Source organism: Xenopus laevis, chromosome 9_10S (assembly GCF_017654675.1).
Source record: "Xenopus laevis strain J_2021 chromosome 9_10S, Xenopus_laevis_v10.1, whole genome shotgun sequence".
In the NCBI taxonomy this organism is placed as follows: domain Eukaryota; kingdom Metazoa; phylum Chordata; class Amphibia; order Anura; family Pipidae; genus Xenopus; species Xenopus laevis.
The window spans coordinates 17,637,009-17,659,643 of record NC_054388.1 but is presented as its reverse complement, the minus strand read 5'-3'; the positions used below and the strand labels follow the sequence as shown (position 1 = coordinate 17,659,643).

The following is a 22,635-nucleotide window of genomic DNA, read 5'->3' as shown; positions in this document are numbered from 1 at the left end:
CCTGTAGCGTCATTTTATATTACAGGCCAAACTCATTTTCTGCTGGAAAATCTGTGATGACCCCTAAGATTCACTTCTCAACAGCTGCTCAGAGCCCACTGAGCATGTGAATGTCACAGACACTTTCCAAGATGGTGACCCCCTGTGACAAGTTTGAAGTCTTGGATCATTGCGGCTATTGACAAGCTGACACTTTAGGCTGGTGCAATAAGTTCATTATATAAAATATGGCATTTTTAGCCTTGTTCATTTTTAGGGTTTAGTTCTCCTTTTAGAAACAACCACTGTTTAATTGCCTAACGGGGTGCAAATATTGCAGGATTGGGGAGCCCCCATTTAGAGGCACCTTTATTACAGTATGTATATAATGCCTGTCTAATTATCATCTTCATAAGACAGATAGCCAGCAAACTTCTATCTGTATACAATGGACAGCAAAGCAAATAATCTAGGAGACTAGGACTAGAGAAAAGCAGTTTATTATAGAGGCCAATATGTGTGGGGGGTGGCGCCGTGCTGCCTACACAGTGGGGTCCTGCCACAAAGAAGGAGAAGAGGAGACAACTGCACCCCATAATATGGATCGGTAAGAAAAAACATTTACCCACAGCACCCCTAGCAGTGCACAGCCAGCCTACCCTGAAAGAGTTAACAGCAAACTTTCCATTGGGCCCCTGCCAGACTGGCACCATCACAAATAGGGTCACGTCCCCTCAGAAAGGCGGTCAAGTAACAGCATTAATTCCAACTGGCCATAGGGCTGATGCATCACTGGCTGTGAGTGGTCAGTGCTCTGGTCCGGAAATTGACCCACCCCCAAAAAATGCATCCAATGTATTTGAGCCTGAAAACACTGCAGCCCCAAAGGAAGGGGACGATGTGGGCAAGGAACAGACTAGCAAGAGGCAGAGTGTGGGGAAAAAGGGGCACAGGGGAGGGAGGTCAGGCTGTGTCCAGTCTGTGTCCTGCACTCTCTGCCCTGGTAACTGTCTCGGCAGGAACCTCAGCACCTAAAAAAAAAAAAAAAAAAACGGGGTGGGGGAAAGAAAGTGGTTAGTGGAACTGACAAATAGTGATCAAACAGAAGGACAGAGACAGTGGAGAACCGAAAATGGAAAGAGAGAGAGAAGGAGGGGTGAAAAGAGAAAGGAAAGAACAGAGACGTGGACAGGGAGAGAGATGTGGGGGATAGAGAGCAAGACAGCAAATGGTAAGCGAGAGAAAAACATGAGGGGCAAGTGACATGAGATTTTCAGGGGAGAGAAACCAGCAGCACAAAAAGAAACCATTACAATGAAGTCAGAGTAACTGGGCACCCACCTACCCACTTTGAGAGCTGCTCACTCCAGCTTCAGTAGCTCCACATCAAAAGTCAGGGTGGAGTTGGGGGGGATAATGCCAGGGTGTCCTGTCGCCCCGTATGCATAGTCAGGAGAGCAGACGAGCCGCGCCCTCTGCCCCACACTCATCTGTCAGGGCAACGACACACATTAATGACTGGATCTGCCACGTACCCACATAACCCACAGCTTCAAGCCCACCACACAGAGGGGAAGGCAGCAAGATGTGTATCAGAGAGTTGGGGTAAGAAATATAACTAGGCTGTGGGATTCCATTATTAGGGCGTCAGGGCTACACATATAAATTCACTGGGAGCCCAAATGTCAGAGTAAATTATGGGAATCGCACTGATCTGATGAAAGTTACAGGGCAGTGCCAACTTACCTGCGCCACACCCTCCTCCCAGCCGCGGATCACTTCATTTCGCCCAATTATGAACTTGAAAGGCTTGTTCCTATCCCGTGATGAATCAAACTTCTTCCCGTTGTCCAACGACCCTGTGGGAGAATATGAGGGTAAAACAGATCTGTACTGCTACCCATTGAACTCTCTAGCAACCCTGGGTGTAATACGAGGGTTAATATTCCTGAACTGCCATCCTTTGCACCCTCCAGCAAAGCAGTGTGTGTATTTTAAATAGTAGGGATGCACCCAATCTGTCATTTGCGGAAGGATTCGGCCGAATCCTTCTGCCCGGCTGAACAGAATCTGAATTTGCATATGCAAATTAGGGGTGGGGGAGGGAAATTGTGTGACTTTTTGTCACAAAACAAGGAAATAAAAAATGTTTTCCCTTTCCAACCCCTAATTTGCATATGCTAATTAGGATTTGGTTCGGTATTCAGCCGAATCTTTATCAAAGGATTCGGCCGAATCCAAAATAGAGGATTCGGTTCATCCCTATTAAATAGGGATGCACTGAATCCAGTATTTTGGATTCGGCCGACCCCCGAATCCTTCGGCTGAATACCGAACTGAATCCTAATTTGCATATACAAATTAGGGATGGGAAGGGGAAAACATTTTTTACTCCCTTGCCTTGTGACAAAAAAAGTCACGCGGTTTCCCTCCCCTACCTTAATTTGCATATGCAAATTAGGATTCTGATTCAGTTGAGCAGAAGGATTCGGCCGAATCCGAACCCTGCTGAAAAAGGCTGAATCCTGGATTCAGTGGATCCCTAGTGTTAAGTGTTTGTGGAGGAAAGAGGAGGGTAAATAGGTTCAAACTGTCACATCTTGCACCATGCTAGGTTAAAGGGGTTGTTCACCTTTAAACTAACTGTTAGTATGACGTAGAGAGGGATATTCTGAGACCATTTGCAATTGGTTTCCATTCTTTATTATTTGTGGATCTCTGGTCATTTAATTTTTTTTTATTCAGCAGTAAACCAGTTTCTGCACTCTGGTAACTAGGGTCCAAATTCCCCTAGCAACCATGCATTGAGTTGAATAAGAGACTGAAATATGAATAGGAGAGGCCTGAATAGAAAGAGTAGTAATACAAAGTAACAATACATTTGTAGCCTTACAGGGCATTTGTTTTTTAGACAGGGGTCAGTGACCCCTCTCATTTGAAACCTGTAGTGTCAGAAGTTGAAAGGCAAATAATTAAAAAAAAACAAAAAAACTATACACAATAAATAATGAAGACCAATTGAAAGGTTGCTTAGAATTGGCCATTTTATTACTTTCTAAAAGTTAACAAAGTTGAACCTCCGCTTTAAGAGATACGAACTGCAACTCTCTTTCACTTTATGCATTTCAAAGAAGGGTCAACGCCCACAGCTCCACCCCCAGTGTGAGAGAAAGGCTCGGGTCTCTGCAACGGGGTAAAGCGATTTCCTACTCGGATTCTTCCCGAGCCGCTTAACAATGATATCATTAGGGCTTATCAGTATCTACAGAAGCAGAGGAGCCACCAGAGAATGACAGGGCAGCTCGTGAATGTAGATTATCGAGAGTTTAACAATAAAGGGGCGGGGTTTGGCTCAGACAGTAAGAGAAAGGGAAGTGGACGGTTCCACCAACAGCCTGGAAAATAGGGGGGAGGGGCAGATACACATTGTTAGCGCTGTACCCACACAGCGGAGCAGTAAATGCGAAGCTACCAACACTTACCCACGTAATGCACGACCGCAGTCTGGCCCTTCTTGGGAAACGTGCGCCCTGTCGATCAGAGAAAACAATTATATACAGGGATCTTATTCACATCCCAAACCTGTGTCCCCCTTAAACGCACCTTTCTCCTACCCTCCCTTAAGGCTTACGCCCTAAGACCCCAAACCCGCCATGTTCCCTTTATTCCCAGCCCATACCGTCCCCCTCGGTGATAGTTTCCAATGTCACTCCCATCCCGTCTCGTCCCGTTAGTGTAACGCAAACAGCAGCCGCCGTAACACAATCTGCGCACGCAAAGCGCCCTGACGTCACCAACTTTGTAGGCTACTTTGATTGGCTGTAGAATACGTTACGTCATACGCGCCCACCTTTGTATTTGCTATAAAAACGGACGCTTGCCCAGCGCCCATGTTACGTAAGGACACGCCCTGCTGCGTAGAGGGTGGGGTTACTGGGTGCAATAGGCGTAGTGCTGCCCTAGGAGTGGTCTATGAAAGGGTAACAATGGGCGAGTTCTGCATTTCTCCACATACTAAAATGCTCAGTATCAATGTCCTTTAAATAATAGGGACGTCTGGCTGTATGTGTCCCTTTTATTGGCAGTATAACCGCCAAGCATACATTTCTATGGTATCCTCAGGCAGGTCTGGGAGTTAAAATAGGCCCTGGCGTTCCAAGTACACAGAGGCCTTAACAGCCTCCAACCAGCCCATTAAACAGTAACTTTCTATGGCATCATACAGCAGCCCCTCTGGCATTTGCCAGAACCCACATATTGCCAGTCCAGCCAGAAACGTAACTAGAGGGGGGCGGGCCCTGGTGCGTGATGCGCAGCCGGGCCCCCGCCCCCTCTGTACGAGATTTTCTGCCCGAATTTTAGTGGCGCACGGGCTGCTGGGGGTGCAGGCCCTGGCCCGCTCGCACCCCCTGCTCCCCCAGTAGTTCCGCCACTGAGTCCAGCCCTGTCCTCAGGATGCAGGGAAGTCACTCTGTGCGAGTGTTTTAGGGAGAGTTGCACCCAGGGTTTTTAGGGGTCTCTGCATACCTCCCAACTGTCCCGTTTTCATAGGGACAGTCTCGCTTTTGACAGCTCAACCCGCAGTCCCACGTTTCTACTGAAAAGTCCTGGCTTTCTCTGAACAGCCATAAAGAGAAACAAAGTTTCTAACTTAATTGTCTTTTGGCAGAGAGCCCAAGAACAGTCACCAAGTGCAACTAACATACTTTGTAACAATTTTGAGATAAGCAAATAAGTAATTGTAACAATTTAGGTAAGGAGGTCCCTTGGGAAAAGTTAGGCTCACAGCTTAAAAGGCAATTCACCTTCATTAGCAAAACTAATAACTGAAAAAAAAAACCCACAGAAATATGTTCAAGCTTTCATAACCTGCCAAATTTTGTAAAATGAAGATGGTAATTAGGGGGTGTGGCCACAAAAATGAGCGTGGCAAATTATTTTGTCCCTCTTTTTGTTTCCAAAATGTTGGGAGATATGGTCTCTGTAACCATGGTTTTGGGGATCTATGTGCCCAGTGCCATGAAAATGGATAAGAAGCAAGCCGAGCACTGGAGTAACTACTTGGCATTTTATCATTTGTAGTTGGGGGTTGCTGTGCCCAGGGTTTCTAGAAATTTTTGAAGGATAATAAGTGTGCTAACATATGTACAGGGGCACAATAAAAGCCCTAGTATCAAGTCTCCATAATGCAGGTATAGAAATATTTTATGCATTCCAAAAACACTCATGTTTTAGAACATGATTTAAAACGTATATAAACGGCCTAACGTGTTTTTTGTGCCACTTGCTTCAGGAGAGTCTGTGTCCAGGTTTTCTGGGGTCTGTGTGTCCAATTTTATGGGTGGCTATGCCCAGAGTTTTTGGGGAGCCTGTGCCCAGGGTTTCAGGGGAGAATGTGCCCGGGTTTTCAAGGGTTTCTGTGTTCCCAAAGTTTTGAGGGAATCCAGGTTTTGGGTGTTTCTGTGCCCAGGGGTCTCTATGCCCAGGTTTTCAGTGGTCTCTGTGGCCAGGATGTTAAAGGAAAACTATACCCCCCCCCCAAACAATGTAGGTCTCTTTAAAAAGATATTGCATAAAACAGCTCATATGTAAAAAGTTTGGGCCCACAGTTACCCAGAGTCCAATGAGAAAAGCCTCTCCAGTTTATACCACTGGAATGGAGCTGGAGCTCTACCCCCCCCCCACCTGTTATATTGTGTAAGGTTTCCCACCTGATGCCCCACTCCCTCCTTAACCCTCACAATAAGACAAATGTTATATTGAGTAAAGCCCCACCAGATGGCCTGGGGTACAACTGGAGGGGCAGCTACTGGGCTAAACCCAGATGCAGGAGAATGCACGAGAGACTGGCGCAATCATGCTGACATATAAATTATACCCCAATGATTAATGTGCACTGAGTGGCCTGAAAACCTGACGGGCCATTGTCACTGGACTTTTACACACTCATGTGGGCACCGAATCTTCATTACCTTTGCCTTGTTTTAAACGGGTGTATTCTGCTATTATGCCACTAAGTGATGCTCTGGGACTGCAATGAATGTACATCACAGGGCTGCCCAGCTCTTAGTGTTCTTATGGCAATTAGCTGAGCTCTGACCTATTAGAGCAGTGATCCGCAACCCGTGGCTTGTGAGAAACATATTGCTCACAGTGGCCTCAAAGCAGGTGCTTATTTTTCAATTCCTTTGCATTAGAAAGTGTACTGTCAAACAGAGACTCTTGAGTCCTGCGAGGCCACATAGAAACTACGAAACAGCCACAGTTGCCCCTGCAACTATTTTCATGCTGGTGTTGCTCCCCAACTATTTCAATTTGAATGTGGCTCACGCGTAAAAGAAGGTTGGGGACTCCTGTATTAGGGCTTTTTGTGTATTAGGATGGGCAGCAGCCAAACACTTACCATTTAAAAGGGGGAGCAGGCACGTCAAGATACCACCAATGATCTTGGATGAAAGAAGATTTCACCATCAGCATATGTAGGTGAGTCAGGTTGCAGGTGCTAATGCACACACCCATGGGCTACACCTACAACACTGATCATAATGGCAGCCAAATAGCTACTGAGTGAGGCACTAACCAGATGTGCTGATGCTTTCCCATATCCTTTCTACTCCTTGTGGGTAACTGGCACTCCAGGACTTTAAACTGATATGGGAGGGTGAGATCTATTATGGTTGGGGAACTGTTACAGCTCATTGGAAGTGACAATTCCTTCTTCATTTCGGGGCTTGCCAACCACACGGCTGTTAATATGGCAATGAACTGCAACTGGCACAGCCGCACAATAACCCACTACACACCCCACAAGTACTGGCACAACCAACATCATAACCCACTTCCCACACCCAAAGCAATGGCACAACTGGCACTCAACACACGTTTCCTTTTTTTATTTCATAGTTAAGTCTAACTTATTACAAATTCTGCAGAACAGGTCTGGAGAGGGGAGCAGTCCACCCAAAGCATTGAGAGCCCAGGGCTACAATACAGAATGACTCCAAGTCACCAGTGGGAGGGGGAGGGTAGAGGTGTGCAACCTGCAGGAGGAGGGGAAAGTAGGAGGCAGAGGGAAGATCATATTAATCGCTGCACAATGACGGCATTCAAGAGATTTGCATCCTTCAGGGTCAGATCCTCATCATTAAGATCTTTGTTGGGGAAAGTAGTCATAAGCACAAAGTTGCTAAGTGCCATGGCGGGGCGGGTATTCACTATGAACAGACGGATGTCCCGGATCCTGCGTAGAAGAAAGAGTATGGTGGGTGCTCCATTCACACTGCTAGTGATTCACACACACAATAAATCTGTCTCCTTGTCTTGTAGAACTATGTAGAATTATAAACTCCCCACTGAACTACCCACAGAACAATGTACCCCCCCAATGTACCACACACAATAATGTACCCCCTATTATAAATAATAATGAGAAGTACCAGAGGGGTTCTGTGATCATATAAAGGCACAAGTTATACAGGGAACGCTATGATTTACTCATGTATTTTAGGAGATTAAATAACCCCTGCTGTAAATTATAAGGCCATTTAAAGGCAAAAGACTGATTACTAGGAATAATGTCATTTACAATAAGGGACATATTAGTCCCTATATGAAGACTGCTTGGAATAAGGATTCAATGCTATAGAGATGGGATTACGCAATGACTAACAGACAGATTTTTTCTAGTCGGCCCTCCTGTCAGTGCATACGTTTGGGTTTTTTTCTTCATTCACCTCTGGAGGCAGGACAGAAAAACTGAACACTCCTGGTCCCTCCCTCTGGTTACATCAGCTGGTTCCTCTCAGTTCTTTGTCCTGCCTCGGAGAAGGACATTCTTAGTTTTCTTCCTTTATCTCTTTTAGTTTTTCCTTACTATATTATCACTACAAATCTTCAAGGAATTGGCAGAGCAACAGGACACGAAGAGCTGTCTCTCCTACCAACCGTAATGCTGCTATAGTGACTCACAGTAATGGAACATGCTGGACACACAGGGCACGCAGAGCTGGCCGCTTGTGATCCATATTAGTGATATGCGGGCTGACCCGATACCCGCGGGTCGGCTGGATTCGGGCCGACCTCGCACTCTCCTTTCTGGGTTTTCCTTACCTGGAAAGGAGCGTGCGAGGTCGGCCCGAACCCGCCTGTCCCACAGGTAAATGTCGATTTCCGGGTTGAGTTTTTATAGACGCGCGCCTCTCACCCTGCCCCTTTTGTGATGTCATCGGCGGGGTGGGTCTATAAAAGAGACCCGGAAGTTGGGCTCGGGCGGGAGGTTGTGGGTCGGGAAAAGCCTGACCCGCACATCACTAATCTACACGCAGCAATGGCTAGAGTAAAGCTGTTACAGGGCAGGCACACAGACACAAAGAGCTGTCATAACTGTGCCAGAGTGCGAAGGGGGATACACTCTAATGGCTTACTAGACACATAGAGCTGTCCACAGAATAACAGGTATAACCACTAAGGCACGGTGTCAGTATCAACCGACCAGGCACAGAGCGCATTTTGATTGGTAGGAGCACCAAGGCAGGATCGCCTATCATGCTCCTTTCCTATTACTTACATGTAGGCGCAGGTAACGGGACCTACATTGTGCGCCAAGACTTTCACGTCGCATATAGGTTGTGCCAACGTCATATCATAGCGAAGCAAGCACAATGCAGTTCTCCCGTGTCAACAGGGGTTCGTTCCTATCCTATCTCTTCACAGCAGAGCAGACACAGAAGTGATAGACACAGACATTTATCCCTTATAAGGCAGAGCAAATGAGGTAAACAAACACTGACGACGCTGACTGCGAGACCTCCGAGAGGCCTTTGCCTTCAGCAAAGAAGGCAAAAAGAAAAAAAACAGATAAATTGCCATAATGTAAAAAATGCAAAGACTCTCTACGGAAGTCTGAGAGATATTACTGTTCAGACTGTAAGACTACCTCAGACACACAGGCTGCGCAGGAAGCACCAGTACAATCCCCACAAATAAATCCAGGACAATGTCCTGAGGATCCCACACCAATATCTTACACCCCATCCATTATAGATTTACCACTATGGCTTCCTAAACCAACTGTGGCAGGGGGATCACCATCCATGCCTTGGGACCAAAACCCTCCAGTCCAAACAGCTGCCCAAGATAAAGAAAATTTTGGGGATTTTTTACAGTGGATTATGAACACTGTTCAACCACCTCAGACAAAAGTGGCGCGTAATATTTAGAAACATTGACACTAGCTTCTTCCTCTAAATCCGAGGAGGGTCTGGCTTCAGACACCGAAGATGAGGATATCCTCAACCCTAATTCTGATCTCTCTGATAACAAATAACAGACTCAGAGTCTGAGGATGAGAAATCAACATTCTCGAGCCCTGAGGTGTCTAAGAGATTACTCAGGGAAATGATGCAAACTCTTGATATAAAAGATGAGACTACACCTCTCTCAAAAGCTGATAAACTACTAGGGGTACAAAAGAAATCCAAGTTAGCGTTCCCAATATTTAACTATTACACAAGCAATTGAGGCTGAGTGGAATCAACCAGAGAGACGCATTGCCTTACCTCAAGAGATTTTTCAAAATATATCCAGTCCCTGATGAACACCAAAAAAAGTGGTAAAAAAGGCTCTCGAGGTGGATTCGGTGGTTGACCGCCTATCTCGCCAAACAGCTCTACCGGCTGAGGAGGCTTCCTTCAAGGACCCTCTGGACCGGTGTATGGAGTCAATCCTAAAAAGGTCCTACACTCAAGCAGCAATACATAGACCTGCAGTAGCTTCAGCAGGTCTCGCCCGTACAGCCTGATATTGGGCACAAGGACTAGCCAAGCAAAACCAATTAAACTGCACTTACTTTCTCGGCCCAATTTCTTTAAGGGTGCAAGTTCACAAGCCAGTTCACAATGGCTCCTTTCACAGTAGTACTGTATATATCCAATAACAGCACTCCAAATTTTTCAATAAAACCACCTTTAATATTTGCAAATATTTGCATGGCAGTACAGCAACATTGTGCAACGTTTCGAGTGACACTCCACTCTTTATATCCCGACAAAAACTACAAGCAGAGGCAGATAGGTTATCTACCACACTGTCATCCCTAGCAGAGGCAGCTATAGAAATTGTCAGGATGGCAGCCTTATGGTTAAGACACTGGACAGGCGATACTGCATCAAAGTTAAGATTACTGTTTTAAGATTAACAGGCGGGTCCCATTTTGGACCAGATCTGAAACAAATCATATCGGAGGTCACTGGGGAAAAAGCACATTTCTACCCACGTGCAAGAGGTCTAGGCTTGACACCACAAATAGATACCCAACGAGGAGGGGATGGTCCTCAAACAATAGATCCTTTCGCTCCAGCTTTAAAGATTCCCCAACCGACCAAAATACCAGGCGGGGCAGACCCACCTGGCAACAACAGGCAATAGCAAAAAAACTGCGAAGACGAGCTCAGTCTGACTCTACTCCACAGTCCAGACTACCAAGGGTAGAAGGCAGACTTCAGAAATTTCTGGGAACCTGGCAAACACACGTGACAGACACTTGGGTACTGACGATCTTGGGTCAGGGCTACAGAATTCCCTTTTCATCCTTTCCAAGGTTTCTTCCATCCTCCACGACTCCTCACAAGGAGATCTTATTACAGCGAGCAGTAGACACTCTGCTCGCAACAGGAGTGGTGGAGCAGGTTCCAGTATCCCAACAATACAGAGGTTTCTATTCAAATCTCTTTCTGGTGAAGAAAAAGACTGGTTCAGACCATTTCTCAGCTGGAAACCTTTAAGCCCAAAAGTGCTAAACCAAAAATTCAAGATGGAGTCCATCAGATCAGTGATTGCGGCCATGGAACCAGAAATTTACATGACCTCAATGGATCTTCAGGACACCTAACTACACATACCCATCCGCCCATGTTCTTGAGTATTTCTCAGGTTTGCCATCAACAACTGTCACTATAAATTTACAACACTACCCTTTGGACTTTGTACTGCGCCATGCGTCTTCACCAAAGTGCTGACCCCACTACAAGCATCCCAAGACACCAATACGTGCCTACAGGTGTTAACACAACACGGTTGGTTGATCAACCATCAAGAGCTCACTTACACCAAGCCAGACCATACAATTCCTGGGTCTCCAATTCAATTCACACACCCAGAGAGTCTACCTTCCAGAAGACAAAATCAACAAGATAGTATCCACAACCCAGTCCTTTCTCTCAGCAATGAAGCTCTCTGCGGGGGACTGTCTGCATCTTTTAGGTCTAATGGTTGCTGCCCTGGAGGCCATACCAGTAACCAGAATTCCCACTTGGGCAGAGCACACATCCCCAGCATCTCCGCAGTCTTCATCCCGGGGGTACAAAACTGGGAAGCGGATTATCTAAGCAGAACAATAGTGGATCAGGGAGAGTGGTCGTTCAATACCAAGGTATTTCAACAATGGGTGCACAGATGGGGGACACCAGAAATCGACATGCTAGCTTTCACGCACAACAAAAAACTCCCACTCTACTGCGCCAGAACAAAGGACCCAGGTGGTGCAACATTTGTAGATGCCCTAATCACCCTGTGGTGGTGTACACCTTCCCTCCACTAGCCATTCTACCCAGGATTATCAGAAAGATAAAATTTACCAACACAACAACAATCCTCATAGCACCAGATTAGCCAAACCGGGTGTGATATACAGACTTTATTCAGCTGTCCATTGCCAGACCCTGGCGCTTACCACCCAGATCCAACCTAGACACGCAAGGGCCCATCAGACATCCAAATCTGAGCATGCTCCTTTTGACGGCATGGCTATTGAAACCACATGGTGGTCAAAATTGGGGTTCTCTAAGAGCACCATAGATATCCTGCTTCAATCTCGCAAACAGTCCACCACTAGGGCATACCACAGGGTTAGCAAAACCTCTTAGCTGGTGTGAAAATCGGCATATCCATTGGGATGATAGTTCCACAAACTCTGTGGTAGAATTCCTCACAGACGGCTTTCAAGAGGGATTAGCCCTCAGTACTCCAAAGACTCAAATTTCTGTTTTAACCGCACTGACACACAAAAGGTGGGCCGATGACACCACGGTCTAGAATCCTGCAGCGGGTTACCCGCAAAAACCTGAAGTTTCGGGAGCGGGTATAGTTGTGGATCGTCGGTTCTCCGGGTTTGCTGGTGTTCTCAATAGCGAGTTTTACTCCTTTTTTTCCGATCACGCCTGAAAAAGCTACACTCTCATACAGAGCACCACGGCTCACGTTCCACCAGGACAAGGTGGTACTTAGAACCGGACCGGGATTTCTCCCTAAAGTGGTGTCAGAATCTCATATGAACCAAGACATTGTTTTACCCTACTTCTGCCCAAAACCGGCAAACGAGGGAGAAAAATTACTCCATAAACTGGATGTGGTACGTGCTCTCCATATATTATACGGTCTGCAGCATATCAGCACTCAGACAGCCTGTTTATCTCATATGCCACAGCTTTCAAGGGAAGGGCGTTGTCTTAACGAACCATAACAAGATGGGTTGTTGAAACGATCAATACTGCTTATGATTACAAAAAGACACCCAGACCATTTACAGTAGGGCTCACTCAACCAGGGCACAGAGCACATCCAAGGTCATACTGCAACAGCAGAACAGATCTGCCAAGCAGATAACTAGATATCACCAAACACCTTTGTTAAGTTGAGTTGTTGAGTTGTTAAGTTGAACGCTTTTGCATTTCAACCGGCCTCGTTTGGCAGAAAAGTTTTACAAGCAGATAACAAAATAACCAAATAACAAGCTAAATCAGACTCTGTTACCCACCAAGCAACAGCTTTTGGACGTCCCCAAATGTCTGCACTGACAGGAGGGCCGACTTGAGAAAAAGGAATTTTGACTTACCGGAAAATCATTTTCTAGTAGGCCCAAACTGTTAGTGCAGTAAGTCCCACCCAGGCTGATGGGAAATGGGACATCTTTGTCGCTATCTACTCTACCTATTGTCTCTTGGCCTTCCTTCTTTCTGCAGTTTCCACAGACTGAGATTTCCAATAGAACGAAGAGAAGGTGGAGCCAGCTGGGAGGGAGGGAGGGACCAAGAATGTTCAGTTTTTCTGTCCTGCCTCCAGAGGTGAATTTAAAAAAAACCCAAATGTCTGCACTTCCGGTAAGTCCAAAACCCTTTATTCTACAATAAATGATCACTGGAATCCTTAGTTTTGCCCTAGTGGAGGAACAAGGGGAGGAGGGAATAACAAGTTCATTATAAATTGTTCCTATAACATTAAGGCTTTGCTCCTCTTATAATTTTGGGGATACAGAAGCCAAGGACCCCACAGCCCAATAGACAGAAGTAATCAGTGGTCGATACACTGATTTCAGGCAATACCTGTGGCCGTGATTAAACTTCTGAACTAGTCGCCCACCGTCTGCCAGTCGAATCTGGATGCTGGTGACCGGCTCATAATCATTGAGGACAACACAAGAGCTGGCACTGGCCTCATTCTGTGTCTGCTGCCTTGAGGAAGCTGTGCTTGGAACATGTGGTGCCGTGCTGGGAAGAAACCAACCAGTGGGTCAGTGACAAAACATGGCAACCTACAAGACCATATGCCATTAGGCTTCCTCACCTGCCTAACTTTTGTCCCTCTCCTGTGAATGCTTTGAAGCTGACTTTGGGTTTTACATAGTCTTCATCCCGATGATCTTCCATATCCAGATTCACTTGTCCACCTTGAGCCAATCGCCGCAGCTCTGCCGGGATTTCCCTGTTCACAGAGGGAAAGATAAACTGTGCACACAGTACTTACCAGCCTTATGTGGTGGGCCAACAATGACAGGGAACAGACCCAGGCAAGTATCCCTACCCCATATATTAGTATGGCTCTTACCCTCGGCGTATTGCCTCCAGGAACTGCGCATTTCCTGGATCCTGATAACTGCGGATCTCTCCATCATCTAGACTAAAGCCATTCTTCCAAAGCTTCAGCACCACGTGCACCTGCAAAATGAATCAGCCACACTATAACCCCCTCACAACCTCAGAAAGGGATTAGCCCTCACTATAGGTCTCAAGAAGATCCTGCCCAGCAGTCTCAGACATGAAAGATACAAGGATATCTCCTGCTATAATGTGTCTTGATCTCTACTCAATCATTAACTGGGTCTGGCTCTAGTCAACTCTCCACCCAGCCAACTGGTCACTCAACCATTCACTCCTCTGCCTTAGCACAGTAAAATCCCGCACAACTGGTCTGGCTCTAGTCAACTCTCCTCCCAGCTGACTGTTCACCCAGCAATTCATTTCAATGTGTTCCCAGCTGTCTGCCCACTTATTCATTCCACTGCCTGCCCAGCCACCAAACACCTGACTGTCCAGCAATGGATTTATTCAGGTAGCTCACCAATGTTATACTGGTGTTTTGAGGTTGCATGTGGCCCTCTTTGTTCTACTTTAAACCCCTGTGACTTCCCTGTCCATTTGGAGCCACAAAATGACAGCATTTAGCAGATGTGTAATGAACTGTAATTTACACATGGAGATACTGAGAAATAATCAGTTAGGCCACGGAAGCTCCACCCACAAGCAATACTTACATCCTGAGCAGAATTTTGCCTGCGACTTCCAGCTACATAAGCCGACTCCTCCTCTGGTGCTGCTCCCAAACGGTACCCACCCCCACCAAAGACCTGCATGGAAGAGAAGCTGAATTAGGCTGGATCAAGAGCCACAATCTACACCAGCTGTAAATTCTCTCATCCCATCCCAGATAGTGAGTCAGGGGGCAAACTTGATGGGACCGGATATGGCACCTACAGATAAAATGGATATAGGACTAAAACCCTGCTGGCTCCATCCCATCCCCATAAAAACTAAATGGCCAGTAGGTTACATCTGGCAAACATCCCACCAGCTCTCACTTAACCAGTGATGTAGGGACCCCAAAATCTGGGGGCTTATTCCAAAAGCCATGGTCACAAAAGCTGAACTATTAGCTCGATGTGAATTTGGATTTTCAAAATGCACTTTACGGTGTTAAGTGGAAAGCAAATCAAAAGCAGCCACATCCCATAACAATCGGTTCTGTTTAAATGGAGTCTATAAATTTTATCATGAACCAATCGCAAAGGCTCTCTGTGTGGAGGATAATTCCCCCTTTTAATTTAATCACTAAATCTCCCCTCCCTCTCAGTTCTGAACAACAAACAAGTACCAGACTCTCTGCTCACCATAGGTTTGCTGCTCTCTCCAGGACTTAAGGCAGTTCGGTCCACAGCTACTGCCCCATGCTCCTTGGCTCCTTTAAATAAATCTTCCACTAATTCATTAGGGTTCTTCTTTCTTGGGGGTCCAACAATCTGTTGGCCACTCCTCTCCGAGCCCCCTGCATAAAACCTGCAAAGTGAGAAATTAAAATGTTAGAGAGAAGCAGAACTCTATGCCTCATAATGCAGTCTTATGGTTCCACTACCACCTTTTCCTGCTTGTGCCTTCCCCCTCCTTACATTTTGCCAGTGCTGAACCCATCTTCAGGCTAAACAGCAACCAGAACCCCTCTGTGATTATTCCCCTACAGTCCTACACTATCACAAGGTCATATTCCACTGGTGATTGTTCCCGTTAACACACACACACACAAGGCCACGAATCACTAGTGATTTACCCTGTACATCACAAGGCTGTGTTCCACAGGTATTTGCTTACATTATCACAAGACCACATTCCACTAGAGATTATTGACCTACACAACAAGGAAACCATGATCCACTGGTAATTATTCCCCCTGCACCAGTGATCCCCAATCAGTGGCTCATTAGTAACCAAGCCCTTTGATGTTGCTCCCATTAGCAGGTGCTCATTTTAAAATTTCTGACCTGAAGGCAAGTTTTGGAGACATAAAGACACAAGTATTGCCAAACAGACCCATCTGTAGTCTGCCAGTCCACATAGGGGCTGACAAATAACCAGTTACAGCCCTTACTGTAGAGTCCTGCAGCGGGTCGGGTACCCACAAAAACCTGCGCTACCCTGCAGGTAGGAGTTCTGGGTGCGGCAGTTCTGCAGGTCGGGCCGCGGGTCTTCTCATTAGAGATTTTTTACTCCTTTTCTCTGATCATGCCTATTTCCGATGATGTCACTTCCGGTTTACAACAGCACTTCCTGATTCTTGATGGTCAATGTGTCCTGGTTGCGGATAAGGTACTTGCGGGTCGGGTAGCGGGTAAGAATGCCGGTTGCGGATATCAGTTTGCTGCTACGGGTTCCAAAAAATGGACCCGCGCAGGACTCTACCTTACTGGCCATCCCTAGGAACGATTTCTTGTTTGTGTTGCTCCCCAACTATTTTTTTATATTTAAATGTGACTCACTTTTAATAAAGGTTGAAGACCCTTGCCCTACACAAACTATCACAAAACCATGTTCCAGTGGTGACTATTCTTCTACACAACACAAGGCCATGTTGCACTTGTAATTATTCCCCTACACCAGGGGTCCCCAACTTTTTTTTTTACCTGTGAACCACATTCAAATGTAAAAAGAGTTGGGGAGCTACACAAGCATAAAAAAAGTCCCTGGGGCTGCCAAAAAAGGGCTGTGATTGGCTATGTGGTATCACTACGTGGATTGAAAACCTACAGGAGACTCTGTTTGGCCATAAATCAGAGTTTTATGCAACCAAAACTTGCCTCCAAACCAAGTATTGAAAAATGAGCATCTGCTTTGATGCCACTCAGAGCAACATAAAAGGAGTTGATGAGCAACATGTTGCTGGCGAGCCACTGGTTGGGAACCACTGTCCTACACTATTACAAGGCCATGTTCCATTGGTGATTATTCCCCATACACTATCACAAGGCAATGTTCCGCTGGTATACCCAAATTGAACTGACCTTTGGCCTTCCTCTTCCTCCTCCTCTTCCTCCTGTGCATGAACCAGATCCCTGAAGGAGGTCACCCTGTGATCACTAAGAAAAAGTAGGTTAGTGCTGTGAGAGTGGCCCCATTGACAGGGCCTCATAGACTTGCTCAGAAAAGTACTTACCTAGGCCCAGAGCCATGAGACACAGAGCCAGGGGGTGGCTGTGGTAGTGTTACAATATCGTCATCCCCTCCATCCTCATAGAAACTTGCTAGAGCCAACTGTATGGAGAAAGTGACAAATAAACTGTGAGTACTCCAATGATGAGGATACTGGGAATATCCAAGTCTCATTATAATCACTGACTGGCGGAATGGGGTCATCTGCTAGGGTGCCTGAACAGAACTGTACATACGGAGTTGTGGCAGCAGCACTCGCATGTGTGGATAGGCCTTTCACTGAACATATGAACATATACAGGAGTAAATGGGTGCTGGGTCAAAAAGAAGCACTCCCAGAGAATTAGAAGTTGGGTCCCACAGAGGAACTCCCTGAGAATGGGCAGCTGAGTCTCACAGAGGAACTCCCTGAGAATGGGCAGCTGGGTCCCACAGAGGAACTCCCTGAGAATGGGCAGCTGAGTCTCACAGAGGAACTCCCTGAGAATAAGCAGCTGGGTCCCACATAGGAACTCCCTGAGAATGGGCAGCTGGGTCCCACAGAGGAACTCCCTGAATGGGCAGCTGAGTCCCACAGAGGAACTCCCTGAGAATGGGCAGCTGGGTCCCACAGAGGAACTCCCTGAGAATGGGCAGCTGGGTCCCACAGATGAACTCAATCAGAATGGGCAGCTGGGTCCCACAGAGGAACTCCCTGAGAATGGGCAGCTGGGTCCCACAGAGGAACTCCCTGAGAATGGGCAGCTGGGTCCCACAGAGGAACTCCCTGAGAATGGGCAGCTGGGTCCCACAGAGGAACTCCCTGAGAATGGGCAGCTGGGTCCCACAGAGGAACTCACTCAGAATAGGCAGCTGGGTCCCACAGAGGAACTCCCTAAGAATGGGTAGCTGGGTCTCACAGAGGAACTCCCTGAGAATGGGCAGCTGAGTCCCACAGAGGAACTCCTGAGAATGGGCAGCTGAGTCCCACAGAGGAACTCGCTGAGAATGGGCAGCTGGGTCCCACAGAGGAACTCACTCAGAATAGGCAGCTGGGTCCCACAGAGGAACTCCCTAGGAATGGGCAGCTGAGCCAGACAGAGGAACTCCCTGAGAATGGGCAGCTGGGTCCCACAGATGAACTCCCTGAGAATGGGCAGCTGGCTCCCACAGAGGAACTCCCTGAGAATGGGCAGCTGAGTCCGACAGAGGAACTCACTCAGAATGGGCAGCTGGGTCCCACAGAGGAACTCCCTGAGAATGGGCAGCTGGGTCCCACAGAGGAACTCACTCAGAATGGGCAGCTGGGTCCCACAGAGGAACTCACTCAGAATAGGCAGCTGGGTCCCACAGAGGAACTCCCTAAGAATGGGTAGCTGGGTCTCACAGAGGAACTCCCTGAGAATGGGCAGCTGAGTCCCACAGAGGAACTCCCTGAGAATGGGCAGCTGGGTCCCACAGAGGAACTCCCTGAGAATGGGCAGCTGGGTCCCACAGAGGAACTCCCTAGGAATGGGCAGCTGGGTCCCACAGAGGAACTCAATCAGAATGGGCAGCTGGGTCCCACAGAGGAACTCACTCAGAATAGGCAGCTGGGTCCCACAGAGGAACTCCCTGAGAATGGGCAGCTGAGTCCGACAGAGGAACTCCCTGAGAATGGGCAGCTGGCTCCCACAGAGGAACTCCCTGAGAATGGGCAGCTGGCTCCCACAGAGGAACTCCTGAGAATGGGCAGCTGAGTCCCACAGAGGAACTCCCTGAGAATGGGCAGCTGGCTCCCACAGAGGAACTCCTGAGAATGGGCAGCTGGCTCCCACAGAGGAACTCCCTGAATGGGCAGCTGGGTCCCACAGAGGAACTCCCTAAGAATGGGTAGCTGGGTCTCACAGAGGAACTCCCTAAGAATAGGCAGCTGAGCCCCACAGAGGAACTCCCTAAGAATAGGCAGCTGAGCCCCACAGAGGAACTCCCTGAGAATGGGCAGCTGGCTCCCACAGAGGAACTCCTGAGAATGGGCAGCTGGCTCCCACAGAGGAACTCCCTGAATGGGCAGCTGGGTCCCACAGAGGAACTCCCTAAGAATGGGTAGCTGGGTCTCACAGAGGAACTCCCTAAGAATAGGCAGCTGAGCCCCACAGAGGAACTCCCTGAGAATCGGCAGCTGAGCCCCACAGAGGAACTCCCTGAGAATGGGCAGCTGGGTCCCACAGAGGAACTCCCTGAGAATGGGCAGCTGGGTCCCACAGAGGAACTCAATCAGAATGGGCAGCTGGGTCCCACAGAGGAACTCACTCAGAATAGGCAGCTGAGTCCGACAGAGGAACTCCCTGAGAATGGGCAGCTGGCTCCCACAGAGGAACTCCCTGAGAATGGGCAGCTGAGTCCGACAGAGGAACTCCCTGAGAATGGGCAGCTGGCTCCCACAGAGGAACTCCCTGAGAATGGGCAGCTGGCTCCCACAGAGGAACTCCTGAGAATGGGCAGCTGAGTCCCACAGAGGAACTCCCTGAGAATGGGCAGCTGGCTCCCACAGAGGAACTCCTGAGAATGGGCAGCTGGCTCCCACAGAGGAACTCCCTGAATGGACAGCTGGGTCCCACAGAGGAACTCCCTAAGAATGGGTAGCTGGGTCTCACAGAGGAACTCCCTAAGAATAGGCAGCTGAGCCCCACAGAGGAACTCCCTAAGAATAGGCAGCTGAGCCCCACAGAGGAACTCCCTGAGAATGGGCAGCTGGCTCCCACAGAGGAACTCCTGAGAATGGGCAGCTGGCTCCCACAGAGGAACTCCCTGAATGGGCAGCTGGGTCTCACAGAGGAACTCCCTAAGAATAGGCAGCTGAGCCCCACAGAGGAACTCCCTGAGAATCGGCAGCTGAGCCCCACAGAGGAACTCCCTGAGAATGGGCAGCTGGGTCCCACAGAGGAACTCCCTGAGAATGGGCAGCTGGGTCCCACAGAGGAACTCAATCAGAATGGGCAGCTGGGTCCCACAGAGGAACTCACTCAGAATAGGCAGCTGAGTCCGACAGAGGAACTCCCTGAGAATGGGCAGCTGGCTCCCACAGAGGAACTCCCTGAGAATGGGCAGCTGAGTCCCACAGAGGAACTCCTGAGAATGGGCAGCTGAGTCCCACAGAGGAACTCCCTGAGAATGGGCAGCTGGCTCCCACAGAGGAACTCCTGAGAATGGGCAACTGGCTCCCACAGAGGAACTCCCTGAATGGGCAGCTGGGTCCCACAGAGGAACTCCCTAAGAATGGGTAGCTGGGTCTCACTGAGGAACTCCCTAAGAATAGGCAGCTGAGCCCCACAGAGGAACTCCCTGAGAATCGACGGCTGGGTCCCACAGAGGAACTCCCTGAGAATGGGCAGCTGGGTCCCACAGAGGAACTCCCTGAGAATGGGCAGCTGGGTCCCACAGAGGAACTCACTCAGAATGGGCAGCTGGGTCCCACAGAGGAACTCACTCAGAATAGGCAGCTGGGTCCCACAGAGGAACTCCCTGAGAATGGGCAGCTGGGTCCCACAGAGGAACTCACTCAGAATAGGCAGCTGGGTCCCACAGAGGAACTCCCTAAGAATGGGTAGCTGGGTCTCACAGAGGAACTCCCTGAGAATGGGCAGCTGAGTCCCACAGAGGAACTCCTGAGAATGGGCAGCTGAGTCCCACAGAGGAACTCACTGAGAATGGGCAGCTGGGTCCCACAGAGGAACTCCCTGAGAATGGGCAGCTGGGTCCCACAGAGGAACTCACTCAGAATAGGCAGCTGGGTCCCACAGAGGAACTCCCTAGGAATGGGTAGCTGGGTCTCACAAAGGAACTCCCTGAGAATGGGCAGCTGAGTCCCACTGAGGAACTCCCAGAGAATGGGCAGCTGGGTCCCACTGAGGAACTCCCTGAGAATGGGCAGCTGGGTCCCACAGAGGAACTCTCTGAGAATGGGCAGCTGGGTCCCACAGAGGAACTCACTCAGAATAGGCAGCTGGGTCCCACAGAGGAACTCCCTAAGAATGGGTAGCTGGGTCTCACAGAGGAACTCCCTGAGAATGGGCTGCTGAGTCCCACTGAGGAACTCCCTGAGAATGGGCAGCTGAGTCCCACAGAGGAACTCCCTGAGAATGGGCAGCTGGGTCCCACAGAGGAACTCCCTGAGAATGGGCAGCTGGGTCCCACAGAGGAACTTTCTCAGGGCAGGGGAGTCCACAAAGCAATTTAAAAGACTAAAGCACTACTCATGAGGTGCTAGGTCCCACACACATTTTTTTTTTTTTTTTATAAACGAAGTGCCACATATTCATTTCTTGAAAATGGGGAGACATTATAAAGCAAACAGACCGTGTAACTGCTGGGGGCCTATAGCTATTTGGGCCCATATTTGCACTGACTAATTTGCATTGTTGGTATATTTTTATCAGTAACTTCCTTAAGTCAAAGGGGGGGGGGCATTAACCCTTAGTTAAGCCAGTGGATCTGCCCTATTATGAGCAATAATACTGGGAAGCCTCAGACAAGTGTAGAATTCATTTATGCTAACGTTTTGGGCTACAGACGTCATGGTTGAATTCCCATATTGAAGAGGAACCATATACACCAATTGGACCGGCACTAGGCCCAAGCTTTGAGTTTAGGTGAGTCACTGGGGGTTCCATGCTTATAATGGATTTGAGGAAACGCAAGAACGGGGAACCGATCTGTGGGGAACAAAATAGGCTTTGGAATACAAGGGATGTGGCTGACACATTTTGGGGAACAATAGATAAGGGGCCCTGGATTTGGGGGTACATGATAAATAAGGTACAGAAGTATTGGTGGATAGGGAATGATGGGGCCACCGGCACTACCTGTAGGTCCCATCCCGCAGACTCTAAGAAGAACCGAGCCCGTTCTTCCTCCGCCCCGGTCACCAGCACGAATTCCCGAACAGATTCCTCCGCCTGCGCTGCCATGTTGTGCGCACCCGCTCTGCCTCTCCCGGAAACTCCAACCTGGCACAAAGGTTCCGCCCCCTGCGTGCCCCGAATCCGATTCCTCTCAGAAAGAAAATTGTTGCACCCTGGTCAGAACAAGCTTAAAGTACCAATAAAATTAAGAAATGAGCAAACATCCCCAGTTGTTCGAGCGCACGGCACACCTACAGTAAATTCAACTGTAGATAATACACTGTCATTTTTTGTGTAACTTTGTAACAGTCTGTGACTTAGGGCAGGTTGAGCATGGTGGGCATGACATGGAATACACCCATAGGTTTAGATAGTTTAGTTTTAGCCAGGTCTCTCTTACTGATTTTCTCAGACTCCCTTTGATCTGGTATGGTACCTTTTGATTAGAAGGAAAGCTGACATAATTGCAATATTTAAAAATGGATTAGAATCTCAGCCTGGCACTTATTGACCAGTAAGGCTTGTGACACACGGGCAGATTCGCGGAGATTTAGTCTCCTGGCGACTAATCGCCTCTTGTTCTGGGCGACAATCTCCCCGAACTGCCTTCGCCTGTCTCCCAGTCCGCTATAATGAAAAGTTGCCTGCACACTAGCTCACCCGATGCAAGACTTGACCTGGGTGCGTGTACCCCAGGTCCGTGTTTTACGGGCTTATAATTCTCGGCAAACTGAATCAAGCAATACATAATTCGCACTCACCGTTGG

The 22,635-nt window shown here is 48.3% G+C and overlaps 2 protein-coding genes across 3 annotated transcripts; both read right to left on the bottom strand.

Moving 5' to 3' along the window:
* Window positions 1-463: 463 nt before the first annotated feature.
* On the bottom strand, window positions 464-3,817 carry fkbp1a.S (FKBP prolyl isomerase 1A S homeolog). 2 transcript variants are annotated; one of them, XM_018237529.2, is made up of 5 exons: window positions 3,659-3,817; window positions 3,462-3,509; window positions 1,726-1,838; window positions 1,321-1,469; window positions 464-1,010 (listed from the first exon to the last, which is right to left on the bottom strand). In XM_018237529.2, the coding sequence occupies exons 1-4, from the start codon at window positions 3,693-3,695 to the stop codon at window positions 1,341-1,343; spliced, it is 327 nt and encodes a 108-aa protein (XP_018093018.1). In that variant the 5' UTR covers window positions 3,696-3,817; the 3' UTR covers window positions 464-1,010; window positions 1,321-1,340.
* Window positions 3,818-6,857: 3,040 nt separating this feature from the next.
* On the bottom strand, window positions 6,858-22,013 carry nsfl1c.S (NSFL1 (p97) cofactor (p47) S homeolog). The gene is made up of 9 exons (XM_018238280.1): window positions 21,830-22,013; window positions 17,011-17,108; window positions 16,859-16,933; window positions 15,197-15,362; window positions 14,564-14,656; window positions 13,858-13,967; window positions 13,597-13,734; window positions 13,356-13,520; window positions 6,858-7,219 (listed from the first exon to the last, which is right to left on the bottom strand). Exons 1-9 carry the CDS (start codon window positions 21,932-21,934, stop codon window positions 7,057-7,059), a joined length of 1,113 nt encoding a protein of 370 aa, XP_018093769.1. The 5' UTR covers window positions 21,935-22,013; the 3' UTR covers window positions 6,858-7,056.
* Window positions 22,014-22,635: the final 622 nt, after the last annotated feature.